The 17,320-nt window shown below is 41.8% G+C and overlaps 1 protein-coding gene across 1 annotated transcript in view; it reads left to right on the top strand.

Annotated features, from left to right (window-relative positions):
* The first annotated feature begins 1,570 nt into the window (after positions 1-1,570).
* Positions 1,571-17,320, top strand: part of CDS2 (CDP-diacylglycerol synthase 2) — a 59,862-nt gene continuing 44,112 nt past the window's right edge. The window contains exon 1 of the mRNA XM_057528977.1: positions 1,571-1,928. Coding sequence (XP_057384960.1) covers positions 1,872-1,928 — 57 coding nt within the window. The 5' untranslated portion in view covers positions 1,571-1,871. The remainder of the gene's footprint in view (positions 1,929-17,320) is intronic.

The following is a 17,320-nucleotide window of genomic DNA, read 5'->3' as shown; positions in this document are numbered from 1 at the left end:
ACATTAGTCAAAATGGTGGTCACACAGTCTCCAACAGATTAAAAGAGCTTTAAAATTACCATCAGCATGTTATTTACTTTTTAAAAATAATTTATTTTTTACTTTTTAAAGAATATTTATTTATTTATTTTGGCTGCGCCGGGTCTTAGTTGCAGGCACGCGGGATCTTTATTGCGGCATGCAGGCTCATAGTTGCGGCGTGTGGACTTCTTAGTTGCAGCATGCATGCGGGACCTAGTTCCCCACCAGGGATCGAACCCAGGTCCCCTGTATTGGGAGCTGGAGTCTTACCCACTGGACTACCAGGGAAGTCCCATGTTATTTACTTTTATAAATAAGAGTAAAACAAAAGACAAAATAAAACAAAAGAGCACAGCTTTCTCTAAATAAATTATGGCCTGAAGGGAGTGGTCTGTTTCTCTAAAAAAACCAAGTATTTGTGCGTTAATAGGGAACAAAGCATACCCTGAGTTCAGTGTTCCTCCATACCTATTTTACTGTCACTTTGAAGCAGTGTTATAGGCACTTGGGAATATACTTTTATAGAAATCAAGAAAATATAACACCCTTTTCAGAATTCTCACTACTTTCCCCAAACCTCACAGTTCAGGTCGAAATTGCTAACACAAAATTGCAACTCCTATGTGTGCAAATTTCTCTCCTTGTTAAATTACAATATGCTTAGGGAAGGGGCCCCATTTTATATTTGTCTTACATCACTTAAAGGCAGCGAACAGGAACTGCTGAAGGCAATGCTGAGCAACACAGATATTAACAATGAATTTAGGAAGGCCGGGAGTATGTTAAAGAGGGCATTGGTAACAGATCCATGTTCGTATTCTTAGTGGGCACTTTCTAGCCATGAGACCTTGGTTAAATCATTTTCTTTCAGGAGAAACTTTAAATCTATTAAATAGGTACTTGGGATGCGTCAGGTACATAGGAGATCGGGCTGTGAACAAAGCAGGCAGCATTCCTGTCCAAAAAATATCCTTCAATAGTCCAGAAGAGAGAAAAGAAAGCTTAATAACCGTGGAAGACCCTAGCTGCAAAATGAAAATCATATCCACTTCCAAGCGTTGTACAGATAAAATGAGATACATTAAAGAGATTACATAGTTCAGCGCCCAGCACATAATTAACGCTCACTAAATGGAAGATAACTTGGCAAAGCAACGCAGACTTAAGTTTGGCTTTCACTTCCTTATCACGTAATCTCCTCCTTTTACACAGGTGGGTTCCCCAGGCCTTTCCGCTCAGGGCCTAACAAGCGTCTGCTGATCAGTGAGAGGGAAGATCCCTGGCTTTTGAAAACAAGAAGCCGAAGGCAGCAAGCACTAGGCCGGCTGGAGCCTCGGGGCTGCAGCCCATGGCCCCCAGCAAGCTGTTATCTCTAAGACCCGGGGCTCCAGTTCCCGAGCTCCCATTGACTAGTCTCCCTCAGAAACGCACGCCTTTTCCAGCCCTCTCATGCTGCTATCCAATGCACGCCTCTCCACTCCTCTCCGCTTGCCCCGCCCCCCGCCCCGCCTCCCTGACGGATTCGCGCCATTGGTGTATCTCCGGGGCTGTGATGGCCGCGGTGCGCGTGCGCGCTCGCTCGGGGCACTCCCGAGAGAAGGAGCTAGTGGGCCTGGGGTGGAGGAGGCTGGTCGCGCTCTGCCCGGGTGAAAGGGCGGTGGCTGCACCGGGCGGGGCCAAGTTCCAGGGCTGGCGGCCGGGCTGCGGTGGGGCCAGGAGCCGCTGCGAAGCTGCGCGCTGCTTAGGCGACGCTGGGCTGGCCGAGCAGAGTCCGCGCGCGCCCGCGCTGAGCTGCCGGCCCCGGCGGCTGCGCCACTCGGCCGCAGCGACGAAGCGCTGGTGTTTCCAGTATGACGGAGCTAAGGCAGAGGATGGCCCGCGAGCCGGACGCACCGCCCGAGGACAAGGTAGCGGCAGCATCGGGTGGGCGCGGCCGGGGCAGAGGAGTCCCCTGGAGGTCCGTGCGGGGGCGCGCGCAGAGGGGTCGTCTTGCCATCTGACCCTTCTGCGCGGCCGTCGGCGGCCCTGGGCCTGGTCGGCGGGAAGGGTCCTCGGGTGCTGGGCCCCGCGGAGCTCGCGGCAGGGTTCAGCAGGTCGGGGTCCCGGGGACATGGCTCTGGGGTCCAGTTGGGGGTGGTATCTCCGGGGCGCAGAAAGGAGAGCGCGAGGGGTTGCGCACGTCCGCAGCCCTCGCAGGGCTGGTTGCGGGGTCCTACGCCAATCCATCTCCCCGAGGCCTTCCTGGGTGTGAAGACGCCGAGACCCCGGAAAGATTCCTCTTAGCGTGACTTAGCCTCTCTGATCTTCTTTAAAATGTTATCTGGGGGTGGAGGTGTAACAAGACAAGGCCATGTGACTTGCCTGTTAGGAGATTTAAACCCCTTCTCGAAAGTTAAATCTGTTGGCTTTAAGTAGAGAAGTCTCTTAATTCATGCAGTCAGCAGGTGTTGGAAGGTATATTCCCCAAAGATGGGCTTGTTTCCTGCTTCAGATGTGGGCGTTGATGGGGTGGAGGAGGAGGGTAGAACAGAGGCCATCTTGGCAGGGACGTAGCTGGTTGGGGTTGAGGGATGAGGGCAGTAGACTTACTTGGTTGAAGTGAAAGGTTTGTGTAAGGGAGTTGAGGAAGGTGAGGAGTCATTATGTTACTGTGGACGTTGAATGACAGCATAAACTTAGTGGTAGTATTTCGAGCCTGGAGTTAGCAGTGGTCAGGAGCAGTGTTATTTGGTAAATTGATCTGACAGTGATGTGTAGACTGGACTGAGGGAGCATGGACCAGAATGAAACAGACTGGTTGACTCGCGGGTTGCCAACAGGTGACCTGCAGTTGTTTTCTTTGGTCCCTGTGTTGCTTTAAAAACCAGAATATTTCTCCCAACAATCTGAATTTATTGCCTATTTTGGATCATTGGAAGATCTGCCATCACATTCCCACCTGATTAACGTTTGGCTGGAACTGAAGAACAGCTGTTGCCACCAATCCCTGTTGCTCTACACTAGGCCCACAGCACCCATTTATGTAGCTTTCCGTTTTTGGTAACTGGAGGAAAGGAACATTAGGGAGATATCAGGAAGGAAGAAAGCACAAGATTAGGTGTCAGGGTGTCAACAGCAGTTATACTGGAAGGAATGTTTTGGGTGAAAGATAATGGGATTTTAAACAATTTTGTTGGTTATGATAGTGGATCACCCAAGGAGAACTCTCCATACTGATTTTTACAGTATGTTTTGGAGAAAATTTAGGGCTTGGGTGCAAGTTTAGGAGTCGCTTACAGAGACAAGGTACTTTGAAGTTTCTAATCTTCCCATTAAATACCCTAGCTGGGCCTGGAAGAGCTCTGTTGCCACACTGCATATGCCTGTTGGGGAGTTTACAGATATTTGGAGGCTGTGTAGCCCTGTTTAAGGGTGAGAGATCAGACTTGATGTCAATGGGACTTTGTGGTTTTAGAAGGTGTGAGAAGAGGTAGAAAAAAAGAAGGCATGATACCTAGTGGGTTGTACTTTTGAAAAGCTATTTGTTACTTACTTAGTGGTAAAAACAAGCAAAGCCACATACCCAAAACCATGAGGTTACGAGGTGAAACAAAGTTTCTACCCTCCCCACCTAACTACTTGGATCCATCTACCAGACAAAAGTGCCAGTTGATTCTTAAGTACTTTCCCATCCCCTGTTGTAGGTAGGGAGGATATGAGGAACTATCCAGCTAAAGGTACCTTAACTTTTTACAACTGCACTTAAGCTGCTTGTATGATGACAGAATGCCTGGGGCTTTGAGGTTCACTAAGTGCTTGTTGCTCCACAAACACAGCACCTACTTGCCTTCTGTTAAAAGCCTGATGTAGTCCATTAGCCCAGAACAAGACAGTTGCTCCATTGCTCAATATTTCTGATTACCATGCATGGGATTTCAAACTTCCATGATTCTGGCTTTGCTGATATTCTTGGGTTAAAATTTAAGAAAATTAGAACTAATAAAACAAGGATATCTTTTTAGGGAAATAAATGGTGAAATGGGAACTTTCTTATTTCATAGTAGAAGAATTCAGAAAACAGTATTAGGTCAATTCATTAAAAGAACTGGAACAAATTTGAAAGATTTAAAAAAATGTTTCAGTTGCTTAACTGTTGTGGCAAAGTGTCTTATAAATAAGCAGACAGTCGTTTCAAAATAATCTGGGGAATGTGTTTATTATAAAAGTCAGAAGGTATTTCGTTATATTTAGCATCCTAGAATGGAATTGTCAAAGCCAATTGCTAATAAAGGAAACGTTTTCCTCTGGGAACCGTGCTTATGATTTTAAATTCCCAAAGCACAGTATTGTTGCCAAACTAAGAAACTTGGAATTTAAGCTTTGGAAGTGGTCTTCCTCCCACTGATCCATGTTTTTCCAGTGGAGCTTAGGAAAGACAAGAATGAAATGTGGGCCCAAAGATTGGCATCTTAAAATTTATGATTGGGTTGGCATTTCAGGAGACTTTGTTTTGGAGGTTAGAATGAAGGTTCTGGGGTTTTCTGCTGTACTTAGATGCTGGAGTGCTATTTAAACTAGAGCTTTACTCATTTCAAGGCTTCTTTTCTAGGTCAATGAAACCAGTATAGAGAGGAAATAGAGACATCATTTAGAAAGGTGAGTTTAAATTTTAACTGAAGACTGATGGTTTTAAGAGCAGGGATTTAAGAGTCAGCTAGATCTGTCTTGAGCCTGGACTCTGCCACTTACCAGCTGTGTAACTTTGAGCAAATCACTTGTATGAAAGCCTCAGCTTGTCCATCTCTAAAACGAGGGTGATAAAAAGTAGCATATGCTTCAGAGGATATTCATGTGGATTAAATGAGTATGCACATTACATATGTGGAACAGGAATTGTCGCATTGTGATAATGTGTTAGCTATTATTGTTTCTGGTTGAAATATAGTTTTTTTTTTTTTTTTTTGAACAAACTGTAACAGGGAAGAGCCAGTTTTTTGTTTTTTTTTGGTTTGTTTTTTGTTTTTTTTTAAATTAATTAATTAATTTATTTATTTTTGGTTGTGTTGGGTCTTCGTTTCTGTGCAAGGGCTTTCTCTGGTTGTGGCAAGTGGGGGCCACTCTTCATCGCGGTGCGCGGGCCTCTCACTGTCGCGGCCTCTCTTGTTGCAGAGCACAGGCTCCAGACGCGCAGGCTCAGTAGTTGTGGCTCACGGGCCCAGTTGCTCCGCGGCATGTGGGATCTTCCCAGACCAGGGCTCGAACCCGTGTCCTCTGCATTGGCAGGCAGATTCTCAACCACTGCGTCACCAGGGAAGCCCTGAAATATAGTTTTATAGGAAAAAACCCTGTAATATTCACCTTCTACTCTTGGAAGATTATTAAATCTTCAAGTTATAAGTGTTTAGTCTTTTCCTATTTATCACCTTTTAAAGAAAGTTTTATAGACAAAGCTTGGCCTTCTATGACCCGTCTTTTCAGTTCATTTTCTTACTGAATTTTTCAGTGCTCAATCACAGTCAGACTTTAGCTGTAGAAGGAACATTGCTGCATGCAATTGTCTTCCCTTCATAGCATATTTTAGAACAGTGATGAATAATTAAACGTGGTTTTCTGATAGACTTTAAGAGTGAACTACTGAAATAATAAAATCTTATTTTTAGAGCTATGACTACTTCAGATGTAGGAGAAATGCTTTATGCTTTAAAGCTTTTTTTACACTGAGAAATAATTTGGGTATTGAAAAATCAGTAAACCTTGACTATGGCTCCCAGACTTAAATAGGAAGAGAAGAGGAAAGATTGATTTGTCCTATAACCCAGGATTTTAAGTTGCTTATTTATGTTGATCAAACAGTATAATTTTATTTTAAAAACTCACTTTCCAATTTATGACTACTTAAAATTAGTTTTTCCAAAAAGCTAATTTTGTTGAAAATGTTTTATGTTTGCATAAATTTATGATATTTCATTAGCATTTAACATTTTAAAAAAATATTAAATTGCTCTCATCAGATGTTAGAACTAGAAGGGATTTTAGGGGTTGCAGAGGATGCCCGAAGCCCAGAGTGTTTGTTACTTGCTCAAGGTCACACAGCTCTTTAGGTGCAGAGTGGTTAACAGTATGAAGGTCTTCTGATTCCTTTTTACACATTATGTTGCATAATGTTGCCTTGTAGGATACAAACTTAATTTACAGACTTTAAACGCTTCTGCATTGATTGACTTTGATTTAAAAAAAAGAAGCCCAAATATCACTTATCTTTCTTATGTGGCTACAAAATCAGAAAAATAGCAAAATCTTTCAGAATGTCAAATATATATATATATATATATATATATATATATATATACACACGTGTGTGTGAGTGTGCATATATATATATATATATATGAATGTTGACAATCTGAGAAAACTTTTTTTTGGTAGAAAAAGTTGACTAGGTCTGGTTTTCCTGGTCATTGGAAAAGTGGTGAGTTATATATTTTAAGTCCATCCATGGGGCAGCCACTCAGGTATCCTTGAAAGAAACTCCCAGCAAGGTGTTGGTTCCTCACTCTGAGATGCATGTGAGGCTGCTCGGAATAAATGCTTTCTGGCTGATGGCTCTAAGTATTAGAACTGTTTGTTCTAGCGATGATCAGTCATTCAGTATTTAACACATTTTCTCTTTAGAACATTCACTGAATCCAAGGTCTGCTGTATACAGTCTCAGTAGCTCTGAGGGAGGGCTGGTGTCTGTGCTCATGAGGAAAGGGTCCAGGATTTTATATCAATTTTGGCTCCAAATAATCCATTCTTTCTCCACGGATTTCAAGAAATCATATAATTTTGAATGCATCTGGGAAACTTTTGAAATGACTCTCCTAACTAATTTCACAGTGCAAATAATCACCCTTTAAACTGTTTGAAAAAAATGTGCATCACTATTTCTGATTTGTGCACTCTGCTGTCTTTCCTGGGATCCACACAGGTGAAGAGTATTGACTTCGTTAGTTTTGCAGAGAGCTTGCTGAGTAACTCTCCTGCACACAGCTTCTTAACCTGCTCCCTGTGCTGTGACAGCCTCCCCAGCCTTCCTGACTGGTGCTGGAGGCTGCTGGGGGTGACAGAGCACAGCCTTTCACTTACAGACTGCCTCTGGTTTGGAAAAGAGACCCCTGACTGTTAATTTTGCCAAGCTCTCCTTGGAAGAAGACTGATTTGTTCCTGGGGTTGGGCTAAGTTCCTGCCTTCCAGGCCTTGCCACACAGTGGTTGCTTGGTTGCGGCAGTGGTGTGGCGCCAACCAGGGCCGGCCTGGTCCCCATTAGGCAGCTCGCCCTGCCAGTCCATGATCTTTGTTCTTGGGCTGTTTGCCTCATCAGTGGGGATGGCATAGGGCCCACTCAGTTGAGTGACCTTTTAAAGAAAGTTAAACTTCATGTTATTTTGACTAGACAGTGCGTGCGTGGTTCAGAATTTGAAAGGTGCAGAGTGTACACTGTGAACGCCTCCTTGCTGCCTGCCTGGTTCTCCTCCCCAGCAGCAGCACACCCCTGCCAGGGTGCTCATGAGCACCTGCTGCTGGTGCGAAAGGACCTGAACTGTCCTTTGGACTTGTTGCCCTTTGGCAGCAGCTCTTTTATATTAGAGTCACCACAGGGCCAGCCTGGGGCTTCTCTGTGAAGACTTCGCTGCGTTTTTGAAAGAGCCCTTGAGACCTGGGATTTACTGGCAACATTCTCTGCTCTTGGGTGAGATGTTGAGAGGATATCTGTTGCTGACCTGGATCCCTCAGTGGACGACTCTCAGAGCCTTGTCCCCACAGTCTGTGTCCTGCTAGTCCTGTGGTTTCGGTGATCTGCAGGAAATTCCTAGGTATACGTCCCTCAGTCAACACAAACTTAGTTTGTCTCAAACTTGACTTTTCTTGTTTTAGACGTTGACCTTCCTCCTCCCGTGTGCTCTGCTCCAGCTTGAAGTCCATTAGTCCCTGTGTCTCTGCTCCCTCATCCAGTCCAGGTCACAGGTTCTCATCAGATAACACCTGGATTCCTTATCAATTGCTCTGGCGTATTTCAGATAGTTCAGGACTTGACGCCTGAACTGTTGTAAATCCTTCTAATTGAGCTCCCTCCCTTCGGGATTTGTTCTCAGCCCCTTCTCATCCACCTGACCTTTCTTTGTACAGTTCTGAAACTACCCTATGAGTTACAGAAGGGAAAAAAAATTTTATGGCCCCTGTTTCAGATCTCTTAAATTTGGTCCTTTATGGCCTTGTTTCTTAACCAGCCCCTTTTCCTGCTTGGAGCCTCTGTGACATGGATCTTGGCTCTTGCTATTTCCAACCCTAGGAAATGTGCTCATTTTCTGTCACCCCTCTTTCCACCTCTACCTATTTAAGTCCTATTTTCTCAAAATCCATTTTAGATCTTCCCCATTTCAGTACTTCATCAGGCATGTATGTATTGTAGAAATCACAGGAATGTGTGCAAATGAGAATGAAATCCACCTACAATCCCATGATTCAGAGAAACAACCATTGTTCAAATGCATATCCCTCCTGTGCATATTGCTACGTGGCTGTAATGCTACCATGCATGGTCTGATAGCTTGCCTTTTTTTTTTTTTTAATTGAAATACAGTTGATTTACAGTGTTCTGTTAGTTTCAGGTATACAGCAAAGTGATTCATATATCTATACTGTTTTTTAAAATTAATTTATTTTTATTTATTATTTGGCTGCGTTGGGTCTTTGTTGCTGCATGCGGGTTTTCTCTAGTTGTGACGAGCAGGGGCTACTCTTTGTTGCGGTGCGTAGGCTTCCAATTGCGGTGGCTTCTCTTGCTGTGGAGCACGGGCTGTAGGTACACGGGCTTCAGTAGCTGTAGCGCACGGGCTCAGTAGTTGTGGCTTGTGGGCTCTAGAGCGCAGGCTCAGTAGTTCTGGCACATGGGCTTAGTTGCTCCGCGGCATGTGGAATCTTCCCGGACCAGGGCTCGAACCCTTGTCCCCTGCATTGGCAGGCGGATTCTTAACCACTGCGCCACCAGGGAAGTCCCTATGTATTGTTTTTTACATTCTTTTCCATTATAGGTTATTAGAAAATATGAAATAGAGTTCCCTGTGCTATACAGTAGGTCCTTGTTGTTTATTTTATATATGGTATTGTGTATCTGTTAATCCCAAACTCCTAATTTATCCCTCCTCACCTCCCTTCCCCTTTGGTAACCATAAGTTTGTTTTCTGTGTCTGTGAGTCAGTTTCTGCTTTGTAGATAAGTTCATTTATATTATTTATATTATTTTTTTAGATTCCACATATGAGTGATATCATACGATATTTGTCTTTCTTCTTCTGACTTATTTCACTTAGTATGATAATCTCTCGGTCCATCCATGTTGTTGAAAATGGCATTACTTCATTCTTTTTTATGGCTGATTAATATTCCATTGTATATACATACCACATCTTCTTTATCCATTCATCTGTCAACGGACATTTAGGTTGCTTCCACGTTTTGGCTATTGTAAATAGTGCTGCAGTGAACATTGGGGTGCATGTATCTTTTCGAGTTAGAGTTTTTGTCTTTTCCAGATATATGCCCAGGAGTGGGATTGCTGGATAATATGGTAACTCTGTTTTTAGATTTTTAAGGAACCTCTATACTGTTTTCCATAGTGGCTTCACCAGTTTACATTCCCGCCAACAGTGTAGGAGGGTTCCCTTTTCTCCATACCCTCTCCAGCATTTATTATTTTTAGACTTTTTGATGATGGCCATTCTGACTGGTGTGAGGTGATACCTCATTGTAGTTTTGATTTGCGTTTCTCTAATAATTAGTGATGTTGAGCATCTTTTCATGTGCCTGTTGTGTTCTTTGGAGAGATGTCTACTTAGGTCTTCTGCTCATTTTTTGATTGGGTTCTTTTTTTGATATTGAGCTGTATGAGCTGTTTGTATATTTTGGAAATTAAGCCCTTGTCATTGCATCATTTGCAAATATTTGCAAATATTTTCTCTCATTCTGTAGGTTGTCTTTTCATTTTGTTTATGGTTTCCTTTGCTGTGCAAAAGCTTATACCTTTGACTGGGTTCCATTTGTTTATTTTTGCTTTTATTTCTTGCCTTGAGAGACTGATCGAAGAAAGTATTGCTGGGATTTATGTCAGAGAATTTTTGCCTTTGGTCTCTATCAGATTACCCATGACATCTTTTTTTTTGAATTTTTGAATTTTATTTTATTTATTTTTTATACAGCAGGTTCTTATTAGTTATCTATTTTATACATATTAGTGTATACATGTCAATCAAAGTCATCACACCACCACCACCCCCCCCACCCCGGCACTTTCCCCGCTTGGTGTCCATATGTTTGTTCTCTACATCTGTGTCTCTATTTCTGCCCCGCAAACCGGTTCATCTGTACCATTTTTCTAGGTTCCACGTATATGCGTTAATATACGATATTTGTTTTTCTCTTTCTGACTTACTTTGTATGACAGTCTCTAGATCCATCCACGTCTCTACAAATGACCCAGTTTTGTTCCTTTTTATGGCTGAGTAATATTCCATTGTATATACGTACCACATCTTCTTTATCCATTCGTCTGTCGATGGCATTGCTTCCATGACCTGGCTATAGTAAATACTGCTGCAGTGAACATTGGGGTGCATGTGTCTTTTTGAATTATGGTTTTCTCTGGGTATATGCCCAGTATTGGGAATGCTGAGTCATATGGTAATTCTATTTTTAGTTTTTTAAGGAACCTCCATACTGTTCTCCATAGTGACTGTATCAATTTACATTCCCACCAACAGTGCAGGAGGATTCCCTTTTCTCCACACCCTCTCCAGCATTTGTTGTTTGTAGATTTTCTGATGATGCCCATTCTAATTGCTGTAAAGTGATACCTCATTGTAGTTTTGATTTGCATTTCTCTAATAATTAGTGATGTTGAGCACCTTTTCATGTGCTTCTTGGCCATTTGTATTTCTTCTTTGGAGAAATGTCTATTTAGGTCTTCTGCCCATTTTTTGATTGGGTTGTTTATTTAATATTGAGCTGTATGAGCTGTTTATATATTTTGGAGATTAATCCTTTGTCCATTGGTTCATTTGCAAATATTTTCTCCCATTCTGAGGGTTGTATTTTCATCTTGTTTGTAGTTTCCTTTGCTTTGCCAAAGCTTTTCAGTTTCATTAGGTCCCATTTGTTTATTTTCGTTTTTATTTCCATTACTCTACGAAGTGGATCAAAAAAGATCTTGCTGTGATTTATGTCAGAGTGTTCTTCCTATGTTTTCCTCCAAGAGTTTTATAGTGTCCAGTCTTACATTTAGGTCTTTAAACCATTTTGAGTTTATTTTTGTGTATGGTGTTAGGGAGTGTTCTAATTTCATTCTTTTACATGTAGTTGTCCAGTTTTCCCAGCACCACTTATTGAAGAGACTGTCTTTTCTCCATTGTATATCCTTGCCTCCTTTGTCATAGATTAGTTGACCATAGGTGCGTGGGTTTATCTCTGGGTTTTCTATCCTGTTCCATTGATCTATATTTCTGTTTTTGTGCCAGTACCATATTGTCTTGATAACTGTAGCTTTGTAGTATAGTTTGAAGTCAGGGAGTCTGATTCCTCCAACTCCATATTTTCTTCCTCAAGACCGCTTTGGCTATTTGGGGTCTTTTGTGTCTCCAAACAGCTTTTAAGATTTTTTGTTCTAGTTCTGTGAAAAATGCCAGTGGTAGTTTGATAAGGATTGCACTGAATCTGTAGGTTGCTTTGGGTAGTATAGTCATTTTCACCATATTGATTCTTCCAATCCAAGAACATGGTATATCTCTCCATCGGTTTGTGTCATCTTTGATTTCTTTCATCAGTGTCTTACAGTTTTCTGAGAACTGGTCTTTTAACTCCTTAGGTAGGTTTTTTCCTAGGTATTTTATTCTTTTGGTTGAAATGGTGACTGGGATTGTTTCCTTAATTTCTCTTTCTGATCTTTCGTTGTTAGTGTATAGGAATGCAAGAGATTTCTGTGCATTAATTTTGTATCTTGCAACTTTACCAGATTCATTGATTAGCTCTAGTAGTCTTCTGGTAGCATCTTTAGGATTCGCTATGTATAGTATCATGTCATCTGCAAACAGTGACAGTTTTACTTCTTCTTTTCCAATTTGTATTCCTTTTTTTTCTTTTTCTTCTCTGATTGCCATGGCTAGGACTTCCAAAATTATGTTGAATAATAGTGGTGAGAGTGGACATACTTGTCTTGTTCCTGATCTTAGAGGAAATGCTTTCAGTTTTTCACCACTGAGAATGATGTTTGCTGTGGGTTTGTCATATGGCCTATGTTGAGGTAGGTTCCCTCTATGCCCACTTTCTGGAGAGTTTTTTTTATCATAAATGGGTGTTGAATTTTTTCAAAAGCTTTTTCTGCATGTATTGAGATGACCATGTCGTTTTTATTCAATTTGTTAATATGGTGCATCACATTGATTGATTTGCGTATATTGAAGAATCCTTGCATCCCTGGGATAAATCCCACTTGATCATGGTGTATGATCCTTTTAATGTGTTGTTGGATTCTGTTTGCTGGTATTTTGTTGAGGATTTTTGCATCTATATTCATCAGTGATATTGGTCTGTAATTTCCTTTTTCTGTAGTATATTTGTCTGGTTTTGGTATCAGGGTGATAGTGGCCTCATAGAATGAGTTTGGGAGTGTTCTTTCCTCTGCAATTTTTTGGAAGAGTTTGAAAAGGATGGGTGTTAGCTCTTCTCTGAATGTGTGATAGAATTCACCTGTGAAGCCATCTGGTCCTGGACTTTTGTTTGTTGGAAGATTTTTAATCACAGTTTCAATTTCATTACTTGTGATTGGTCTGTTCACATTTTCTGTTTCTTCCTGGTTGAGTCTTGGCAGGTTATACCTTTCTAAGAATTTGTCCATTTCTTCCAGGTTGTCCATTTTATTGGCATAGAGTTGCTTGTAGTCATCTCTTAGGATGCTTTGTATTTCTGCAGTGTCTGTTGTAACTTCTCCTTTTTCATTTCTAATTTTATTGATTTGAGTCCTCTCCCTCTTTTTCTTGATGAGTCTGGCTAATGGTTTATCAATTTTGTTTATCTACTCAAAGAACCAGCTTTTAGTTTTATTGATCTTTCCTATTGTTTTCTCTGTTTCTATTTCATTTATTTCTGCTTTGATCTTTATGATTTCTTTCCTTCTATTAACTTTGGGTTTTGTTTGTTCTTCTTTCTCTAGTTCCTTTAGGTGTAAGGTTAGATTGTTTATTTGAGATTTTTCTTGTTTCTTGAGGTAGGCTTGTATAGCTATAAACTTTAGAACTGCTTTTGCTGCATCCCATAGGTTATGGATCGTCGTGTTTTCATTGTCATTTGTCTCTAGCTATTTTTTGATTTGCTCTTTGATTTCTTCAGTGATTTCTTGGTTATTTAGTAATGTATTGTTTAGCCTCCATGTGTTTGTGTTTTTTACGTTGTTTTCCCTGTAATTGGTTTCTAATCTCATAGCGTTGTGGTCGGAAAAGATGCTTGATATGATTTCAGTTTTCTTAAATGTACCGAGGCTTGATTTGTGACTCTAGATGTGATCTATCCTGTACAATGTTCTGTGTGCACTTGAGAAGAAAGTGTAATCTGCTGTTTTTGGATGGAATGTCCTATAAATATCAAATTTATCTGGTCTATTGTGTAATTAATTTTATTTATTTTTATTTTATTTTATTTATTTATTTTTGGCTGCATTGGGTCTTTGTTGCGTGCGAGCTTTCTCTAGTTGTGGCGAGGGGGGCTACTCTTCGTTGTGGTGCGTGGGCTTCTCATTTCGGTGGCTTCTCTTGTTGCAGAGCATGGGCTCTGGGCGTGTGGGCTTCAGTAGTTGTGGCACGTGGCTCAGTAGTTGTGGCTCTCAGGCTCTAGAGCACAGGCTCAGTATTTGTGGCACACGGGCTTAGTTTCTCTGTGGCATGTGGGATCTTCCTGGATCAGGCCTTGAACCTGTGTTGCCTGCATTGGTAGTTGGATTCTTAACCACTGCACCACCAGGGAAGCCATATTGTGTCATTTAAAGCTTGTGTTTTCTTATTATTTTTCTGTCTGTATGACCTGTCCATTGGTGTAAGTGAGGTGTTAAAGTCCCCCACTATTACTGTGTTACTGTTGATTTCCTCTTTTATAGCTGTTAGCAGTTGCCTTATTTATTGAGGTGCTCCTATGTTGGGTGCATATATATTTATAATTGTTATATCTTCTTTTTGGATTGATCCCTTGATCATTATGTAGTGTGTTTCCTTGTCTCTTGTAACATTCTTTATTTTAAAGTCTATTTTATCTCATATGAGTATTGCTACTCTAGCTTCCTTTTGATTTGCATTTGCATGGAATATCTTTTTCCATTCCCTCACTTTCAGTCTGTATGTGTCCCTAGGTCTGAAGTGGGTCTCTTGTAGATGACATATATATGGGTCTTGCTTTTGTATCCATTCAACAATCCTGTGTCTTTTGGTTAGAGCATTTAATCCATTCACGTTTAAGGTAATTATCAATATGTATTTTCCTATGACCATTTTCTTAATTGTTTTGGGTTTGTTTTTGTAGGTCCTTTTCTTCTGTTGTGTTTCCCACTTAGAGAAGTTCCTTTAGCATTTGTTGTAGAGCTGGTTTGGTGGTGCTGAATTCTCTTAGCTTTTGCTTCTCTGTAAAGCTTTTTTTTTTTTTTTTTAACTTTTGGGTTTATTTATTTATTTATGCCTGTGTTGGGTTTTCCCTTCTGTGCGAGGGCTTTCTCCAGTTGCGGCAAGTGGGGCCACTCTTCATCGTGGTGCGCGGGCCTCTCATCGCGGCCTCTCTTGTTGCGGAGCACAGGCTCCAGACGCGCAGGCTCAGTAGTTGTGGCTCACGGGCCTAGTCGCTCTGCGGCATGTGGGATCTTCCCAGACCAGGGCTCGAACCCATGTCCCCTGCATTGGCAGGCAGATTCTCAACCACTGTGCCACCAGGGAAGCCCTCTGTAAAGCTGTTTGATTTCTCTGTCGAATCTGAATGAGATCCTTGCTGGGTAGAGTAATCTTGGTTGTAGGTTCTTCCCTTTCATCACTATAAGTATATCATGCCACTCCCTTCTGGCTTGTAGAGTTTCTGCTGAGAAACCAGCTGTTAACTTTATGGGAGTTCCCTTGTATGTTATTTGTCGTTTTTCCCTTGCTGCTTTTAATAATTTTTCTTTGTCTTTAATTTTTGCCAATTTGATTACTTTGTGTCTTGGCGTGTTTCTCCTTGGGTTTATCCTATATGGGACTCGCTGCACTTCCTGGACTTGGGTGGCTGTTTCCTCTCCCATGTTAGGGAAATTTTCAACTATAATCTCTTCAAATATTTTCTCTGGTCCTTTCTCTCTCTCTTCTCCTTCTGGGACCCCTATAATGCGAATGTTGTTGCGTTTAATGTTGTCCCAGAGGTGTCTTAGGCTGTCTTCATTTCTTTTCATTGTTTTTTCTTTATTCTGTTCCGCAGCAGTGAATTCCACCATCCTGTCTTCCAGGTCACTTATCCGTTCTTCTGCCTCAGTTATTCTGCTATTGATTCCTTCTAGTGTAGTTTTCATTTCAGTTACTGTATTGTTCATCTCTGTTTGTTTGTTCTTTAATTCTTCTAGGGCTTTGTTAAACATTTCTTGCATCTTCTCGATCTTTGCCTCCATTCTTATTCCGAGGTCCTGTATCATCTTCACTATCATTATTCTGAATTCTTTTTCTGGAAGGCTGCCTATCTCCACTTCATTTAGTTGTTTTTCAGGGGTTTTATCTTGTTCCTTCATCTGGTACATAGCCCTCTGCCTTTTCATCTTGTCTATCTTTCTGTGAATGTGGTTTTTGTTTCACAGTCTCCAAGATTGTAGTTCTTCTTGCTTCTGCTGTCTCTGTGTTTGTTCTTTAATTCTCCTAGGTCTTTGTTAAACATTTCTTGCATCTTCTCAATCTTTGCCTCCATTCTTTTTCCAAGGTCCTGGATCATCTTCACTGTCATTATTCCGAATTATTTTTCTGGAAGGTTGCCTATCCCCGCTTCATTTAGTTGTTTTTCTGGGGGTTTATCTTGTTCCTTCATCTGGTACAAAGTTCTCTGCATTTTCATTTTGTCTGTGTTTCTGTGAATATGGTTTTCCTTCCACAGGCTGCAGAATTGTAGTTCTTCTTGCTTCTGTTGTCTGCCCTCTGGTGGATGAGGCTAACTAAGAGGCTTGTGCAGGCTTCCTGATGGGAGGGACTGGTGGTGAGTAGAACTGGGTGTTGCTCTGGTGGGCAGAGCTCAGTAAAACTTTAATCTGCTTGTCTGCTGATGGTTGTTTGGCCTGAGGTGATCCAACACTGGAGCCTACCTGGCTCTTTGGTGGGGCTACTGGGAGGGCCCACGTGAAGGAGTACTTCGCAGAACTTCTTCTTCCAGTGTCCTTGTCCCCATGGTGAGTCATAGCCACCCCCTGCCTCTGCAGGAGACCCTCCAATACTAGCAGGCAGGTCTGGTTCTGTCTTCTGTGGGGTCACTGTTCCTTCCCCTGGGTCCTAATGCACACACTACTTTGTGTGTGCCCTCCAAGAGTAGAGTCTCTGTTTACCCCAATCCTGTTGAAGTCCTGCAGTCAAATCCCACTAGCTTTCAAAGTCTGATTCTCTAGGAATTCCTCCTCCCGTTGCTGGACCCCCAGGTTGGGTAGCCTGACGTGGGGCTCAGAACCTTCACTCCAGTGGGTGGACTTCTGTGGTATAAGTGTTCTCCAGTTTGTGAGTCACCCACCCAGCAGTTATAGGATTTGATTTTATTGTGATTGCACCCCTCCTACCATCTCATTGTGGCTTCTCCTTTGTCTTTGGATGTGGGGTATCTTTTTTGGTGAGTCCAGTGTCTTCTTGTCATTGATTGTTCAGCAGTTAGTTGTGATTCCAATGCTCTCTCAAGAGGGAGTGATCCCATGACGTTTTCACAGAACTAGAAGAGAATAATCCTAAAATTTGTATGGAACCATAAAGGACCCAGAATTGCCAAAGCAATCTTGGAGAAAAAGAACAAAGTTGGAGGCATAACCCTCCCAGACTTCAGACAATACTACAAAGCTACCGTAACCAAAACAGTGTGGTATTGGCACAAAAACATATATAGATCAGTGGAACAGAATAGAGAGCCCACAAATAAACACACGCACCTACAGTCAATTAATCTTCAACAAAAGAGGCAAGAATATACAATGGAGAAAAGACAGTCTCTTCAAGTAGTGTTGGGAAACCTGGACAGCTACATGTAAATCAGTGAAATTAGAACACTC

The sequence above is a fragment of the Balaenoptera acutorostrata genome, chromosome 15 (assembly GCF_949987535.1).
Source record: "Balaenoptera acutorostrata chromosome 15, mBalAcu1.1, whole genome shotgun sequence".
Lineage (NCBI taxonomy): Eukaryota > Metazoa > Chordata > Mammalia > Artiodactyla > Balaenopteridae > Balaenoptera > Balaenoptera acutorostrata.
This window is presented reverse-complemented; position numbering and strand designations above follow the sequence as displayed.